This window comes from Aptenodytes forsteri, unplaced genomic scaffold (assembly GCF_000699145.1).
Source record: "Aptenodytes forsteri isolate BGI_AS27 unplaced genomic scaffold, ASM69914v1 Scaffold284, whole genome shotgun sequence".
NCBI classification, from domain to species: domain Eukaryota; kingdom Metazoa; phylum Chordata; class Aves; order Sphenisciformes; family Spheniscidae; genus Aptenodytes; species Aptenodytes forsteri.
In genome coordinates, this window is record NW_008794445.1 from 4,236,536 (window position 1) to 4,243,096 (window position 6,561).

The window sequence follows — 6,561 nt, forward strand, 5'->3', positions numbered from 1 at the left end:
GTGGGGTGGTGTGAGAAGCAGAAAAGGCCCTGACTCTGTGTAAGCACTGCTCAGCAGTAACTAAAACATCCCTGTATTATCAACACTGTTTTCAGCACAAATCCAAAACATAGCCTCATACTAGCTTCTATGAAGAAAGTTAACTCTATCCCAGCCAAAACCAGCACATTCAGGTACAGACCAAATCCTCCAGGTGTACTGGGGAACAGAGCATGGGCTCAAGACACCAAAGACGCCCACGTGCATCTTGTTCAACCAGAAGCAGCAGTTCTGGAATTTTGGCTATGATGCTGTGATGAAGTACAAGAGCCTGTCCCTCAGCAAAGCTGACAACTGGTACTTCTTCCAGAACTTCGAGATGAAACTACAACACAACAGTAGGGGGAATGGTTACTGCTAATAGGAGACAGAGCTATTAATTTATTTGAGGGGTGGGGGTTAGAGGAATTGGTGAAGAGGGCTGAGTAAATCTGGCTGATGGGGATGAATGAATGGAAATCAAAAGGCATTTTGATGAACTGAAGAAGAAATGATTTATTTTCTTAATTAGCCAGAGGATTCACGGACCCTTCCTTTATGATGCTGTTCATTGTCTAAAGACAATAAAACCTGACTGCACACCTCGGTGAAGCCAAGTACTTGTTCTGAATGAAAAGCTGCCCTCAGTCCTCGACAGGGAGCAAGTGAAGCTTCCTGTAATGCAGAGGAGGTGGGCAACCTTGGGATTACCACGTTATATACCTCCCTCTAGCTTGTCTCTCACTCCCCTGAAATGGTATGCTGAAGCCAGTTTAAGGGTGGCTAGCTGTCCTTCAAGCATGTAGTGGCTATCATTTCTCTCTGAAGGTTCTGTGCTAGTTCAGAATTGTTCACAGCTTTTTCTGGGTTTGCTTGTTCAGCCAAACATTAGGCTACCTTAGGGCCTCCTTGTCTGTGCTCTGGGGTCCCACAGGGCCTCCCAAAGATGGAATAACCCAGAGCACAGGGCCAGCTCCAGATAAAGTCTTGTGTCTGCTCTTTGGCATCCCCCAGTGCTAAGCAATGAGCGCTGAACTGGATGTGGGGAGAGGCAGTAGGTGGGAGGCCTCTGTGAAGAATTTCCTCCCTGGGAAAGCTGGGAATGATGTGGTCTGCCACAGTGTCACCTGTGGAGTGGTGGGTTCTCACTCACTTTCAGAGGGAGCTGGAGAGAGGTTTTAGTTCAACCCCATTTCTCTGCACCCAAGAAGAAAATGTTTAAGGGAAATTTCATTACAGAATCACAGAATGGTTGAGGTTGGAAGGGACCTGTGGAGGTCATCTGCCCCAACCTCCCTGCTCAAGCAAGGCCACCTAGACCTGGTTGCCCAGGACTATGGTCCAGCCAGCTTTTGAATATCTCCAAAGATGGAGATTCCACAACCTCTCTGGGCAACCATTAGAAGGACTCAGAGACAAGAAAGGGGAACACCGGTTCCCAGACACATAAGTAGTTATTTCTGAATCTTCATAGAACGTGTGCGTGGAGGACATGTAACAGCCTCCATATATCAACCTCTCCTAACTGAGCCAGGAACAGTGACAGGAAATGAGATTGTAAGTAAAAATGAACATAGATTCCCTTTCTCTTAAGCGGCTGCACCTGCAGAACAGGATTCACCTCACCTTTCCTGGTTGTGTGTTATTTAAGCTGGGCAGCACCTGGACCTTCCTGTTTTTCTCCATTGGCTGCAAAGGATCCCACGTTAATGGAGCTGATTATCCAGTCAATAATCCTCGTAATTTAGGGCCATTTTGGTGGCTGCTGAAGCAAAACAAAGGGAGGCACATGTTGTGAGGGCTGGCTCCTGAAACTTCTTTGGATACAGGCAACAATTCCCACTCTTTCTAGACAGAGCAGGCGAGCAGGGACTGATGGAGGGAGTTTTGGTCTCCTGGGAGAGACTAAAAAAGTGTCAGAGCAGCCACCTGCCTCAAGGTACGCTCAGGGAGATACATAAGCCAAGAGGACACATTATAGAGAAACTGTGTCAGACCAGAGGGTTATTTGTCTACATGTGTGTCCGGCATGTATTTTGTTAATGCCATACACGGAAGTATAGGTGCAACCAGAAAGGTCTGAAGTCTCTATACATACACCTGGGAAAAGTACGGCGGTGTCACATAGAAAGTACAATTCTCCCCACTGGCTGTTCAGGAGGATCTACAGGGTCTTTACAAAATCTGGCTCAGGAGAAACAGCTGACATCAACCGCATCATTGGTATTTTGGCTATTGAATCACAGATGTCATGGGTAAGCGTTTTGGTAGCTGACCTGTGTCAGTTAGGCTGCAGTTTGCTACAATACTGAAGCCATTGCTGGGAATTTACTCAGGTTTGGAGACAGGACCTCCTTCTATGCCGTATGTTGTGCAGTGCTCAGTGCGAAGGGGACGGGTCTCTTGCTGAGACTGCCACGTGTGACTCTGAGATGATTTTTGTAGAAAGTCACTTCTGGCATGGAACTGAAAGCCAGCGATGGAAAGACGCTTCCTGCCCTGATGGTCTTTTCCGAAAGCCTGCACTGCCTGAAGGAACATGCCCTGAACACCATCCAAGAGGCCTCTTTCCAAACTGTCTGCAACCAGGAGGAGATCAGCTGGGTCATTACCATCCCAGCTATATGGAGCGCTGCTGCCAGGCAGTTCGTGTGGCTGGCGGCAAGAAAGGTAAAAGCAGGGATTACCCCACTTCCTCAAATTATCTTTGGAGATTCTTTACCCATCGAGGCAGAGGAACTCCTCAACATTTAAACAACCTGTATTTCAAATTTCATATATCGGGGAGAAATCTCCCACGTTGGGGGCAGTGGGGGAGAGGATGTCCCAAACTGGCAGTAACAATCGCTCTGCCCTTTCCTCCCACTGCCATGTAGAAATGAGCCCCATGGAGATCAGCGATGCAAGAACCACCACCCCAGTGTGGGCTCCTGGGGTGAGAACAGTCTCCCTAGCAGGTGACATTCATGCAGCGATCTTGCCACCTTTCCTTGGACTGACACATCTCTCTTGTGATTTTAGGCAGGACTTGCCTCTGACATGATTTCTGAGAAGCTGATTATTGCCCTGGAGCAGGAGGTTGCATCGCTCTGGTGCAAACAGCTTCCACAGGAAGGATTTATGGCAGACAGCAGTGACAAGAAGAGGTTTGAAGACTCCCCTGGGATCCAGTATATTGTTGTTGACTGTGGAGGTAAAATTTTCCCTGTTTAACAGGTACCATCTTTGCTGGGCACGGAGGATGGCTGTTTCACAGTGTCCCTAAAGATCTGCAGTGCAGTCCCAGAGCTTGGACTCCACTGCTGTGCTTGTCACGGGGGTTTTATTTTTATTTTTATTTCACACTTAATGAGATACCATGGGCAGGCAGAAAAATGGGAGGAAAGGACAGGACTGCTAAAGGCCTGATCCATGTTAAATGGAAGTCACTGAGTGTCTTACGCCATCACGCACTTCAGGCCAGACAGTCATAGCGAGAGCTCCTGCCATCGCGCCAGATCAGCCTGCAGTGTGTCCCAGCATCAGCCACCGATGCGCAGCCTCGTGCTGTTGTATAGCCTGAGCTCACAGCCTCCTCTGTAGGAGCAAGCGTAGTGCCCAGTGAACTGACCAAAGAGATTAGCTAGCAAGCCCTGTAGAGTAAATCATTAAGAATATTTGATGGAGCACTTCTTAGTAATTTCTCTAGCTTCCTGTGTGGTTTTTTTTGGTGTGACATGAATTTCCTGCCAAGAGCAGTCTAGTGATTGTGAACAAATACTGAAAAGGCATCAAGAGGACCACACGTTTCTGAGAGTCTCACCACCGCTGCTCGTCTTAATTCAGAGCTTGTATATCAAAAGGCGGGAGTCAACTATCTGTGCGAGGAGGCCAGTCTCCTTTTGTGATCAGAAAGGAGATCGGCTTGTGCAGGGAGCAAGTTGGAGCATCCAGATCTCATCAGCAATTACTGTAGGAACTTTGAGAAACCAGGCTTGTAAACAGAAGTGCATAAATTTAGGAAATCTAGAGGTGTGCAGGCAATAGCAGAGGAGTGAGGGTAAGAAAAGAAAGCAGCAGAAAAGCACACTTGTGAAACAGGAGTTCAGAAGGTAAGATTATATTCAGTGGAAAGTAAGGACCTCATGTACTTTAAAGAAAACTGCTAACTTCATTTGTGTTTGTCTGTGTGTGTGTATGTGGCACAATAGACATCACAGTACATGAGATCCAAGAAAACCATTACCTGAAGGAGTTACACAAGGCAGCTGGAGGTGGATGGGGAGGCAACAGAGCGGATGAAAACTTCACTGATTTCCTTGAGGAAATATTCGATGACGGTGTATGGGATGAATATGTAAGGAGCCACCCTACCGAGTTACAACATATGATGTACAACTTCAGTCTACAGAAATGCTCTGCTAGCAGGGAGGCGGTCTACATACATTGCTACTGCAACTTGACCAGAGTGCAAGAAGGACATCTCCCACTTCTTCAAAAAAGCAAAAGGTGCTGTGTGGTGTGGTGGGATGATCATGATTACATATGAGAAAATGAAGAGCTTTTTCGACTACAGTATCAAAAATGTCATTCGTACTTTGAGGGAGATTCTTGACAAGCCTGAGATGGCCAAGGTCCAGTACATTTTGCTTGTGGGAGGCTTTGCATCTAGCATCATCTTGAGCGATGCGATCAGTCAGACCTTTGGCAAGAAGTATCATATCCTTTGTCCAGTGGAGGCCCAAGTGGCCATTGGAAAAGGGGCTGTTTTATTTGGAGTCAATCCACACATTGTTGCCTCAAGAGTCAGTGCTCAGACATACGGCATAGCAGTAAGTTACAAATTTGATGCTGCTATCCATGACTTCTGTAAACTAAGAGTCTCAAAAGCTGATGGCTATATTTTTTGCACAGATCTCTTCAAGAAATTGGTGGGAATTGAGGAGTTAGTAAATATAAATGAAGTTGCCCACTATAATTTCCATCCAACAGAACCAGATCAAACAAATGCATGATTTTCTTTCTATTGTACAGAAAAGCAGGATGCTCAGTACGTAGATGAGGAAGGGATGGAACAGCTTGGCTCCTGTACAGTGCCAATGCCAGACACAAAGCTGAGGAAGAAACGCCAACTGAAGCTGAATATTAAATTTGGCCTCACTGAATTTAAAGCCACATGTACTGACATTACTTCCAAACAAAGTCAGGCAGTTATAATAGATTTTTCACCTGTGTAAATGCTCGGTACATCAAGCAGCAGGGACAATAACTCAAGGGAGTGCATGACTTTAGTGGGAGGCAATAACGACTACAATAGAGAAGGCAAATGGACCATAAAGTCCATCATCCAGCCTTCTGCTTGCATAGGTAAACAGTTTGCTAGCCTCATTCTCTGGTTCCTTCCATTCCTCACCAACCACCCTTTCAGTCCAACACCTCTCTTTCTGTTGTATCTGACAGCAGGTTTATCTGCTGCTTTACCTCTTGCCCTTCTAGCTTAGCCCCATTGCATCTCTGAACACAATAGTCCATACCACCAATATAACAATCTGTACTCTACCTGTGTTTGATACAAAGCTTCTGGACTGGTGTCTAACTTCCACATATACCAGCCCATAACTACTTCTTTTAGCCTGATGTCTTCTTTCAGCTACATTCTCTCTTCCTCTGATATCAGGTCTCTTTATCTGGAGTCCAGGTTTAACTCTGCCCGGGGTGACATTCAATGGATTTGAGTTTTCTTCAGAACATGACTTATATAGATTGTGTTTAATTAAAGAACTCTTGTCACAGTCAGGATAGATACTCTGTGAAGCAGTAACTCAATGTAGTCTGGGGGCTTGTATCCAAAACCTGTGGGAGTGTTGTTTCCATTAAACCATTGGTTGGTTTGATCTCATTAACTGGGCAGATACAAATGCCAGATTGTAACATTACAGATATGAATAGTGCTTACGTCGCTGCCTCAGCCCCTCTGTCCAGCTGTGGGTACCTTCTACATCTCTGACTTGGGCTTGATATTTTCCATGTCCATAAAAGCTCATTTCTTTGCCTTCTGCCTACAGCACCTGTGCACAGGTTCAGCACAGTGTGGCCTGTCTGAGCCCAAATTTGTCCAAGAAAGAGATGTGATCCTGCAGTGTACTGGGTCTGGCTGGGGTGGAGTTAAGTTTCTTCATAGCCGCCCTTATGCTGTTGTGTGATTTATGACCAAAATGGTGTTGCTAGCACACCAATGTTTTAGCAATAGCTGAACAGTGCTTGCACAGCAGCAAGGCCGCCTCTGTTTCTCACTCTGTCTCTGCAGCGAGGAGGCTGGCGGCAGGAGCAAGGGAGAGGGCAGAGCCAGCACAGCTGACCCCAACTGACCAAGGGGATATTTCATACCCTGTAACCTCATGCTCAGCAATAAAACTGGGGGGAGTTTCTCCAAAGTAACTATTGCTTGGAGACTGGCTGAGCATCGGTCTGGTGGTGGGATGTGGTGACTGCCTTTGCATTACTTGTTGGGGTTTTTTTGTGGGTTTTTTTTTTCCCCTGAGGGTGTAGAATTTCCCTGCCCTG

At 46.4% G+C, this 6,561-nt stretch overlaps 1 protein-coding gene across 1 annotated transcript in view; it reads left to right on the forward strand.

The window, feature by feature from the left end:
• Nucleotides 1-6,529, forward strand: part of LOC109279802 (heat shock 70 kDa protein 12A-like) — a 14,518-nt gene extending 7,989 nt beyond the window's left edge. The window contains 5 exon segments of the mRNA XM_019474838.1: nt 174-389; nt 2,468-2,688; nt 3,040-3,211; nt 4,197-4,467; nt 4,469-6,529. Of these exon segments, the coding sequence (XP_019330383.1) occupies nt 174-389; nt 2,468-2,688; nt 3,040-3,211; nt 4,197-4,467; nt 4,469-5,234 (1,646 nt within the window). The 3' untranslated portion in view covers nt 5,235-6,529.
• Nucleotides 6,530-6,561: the final 32 nt, after the last annotated feature.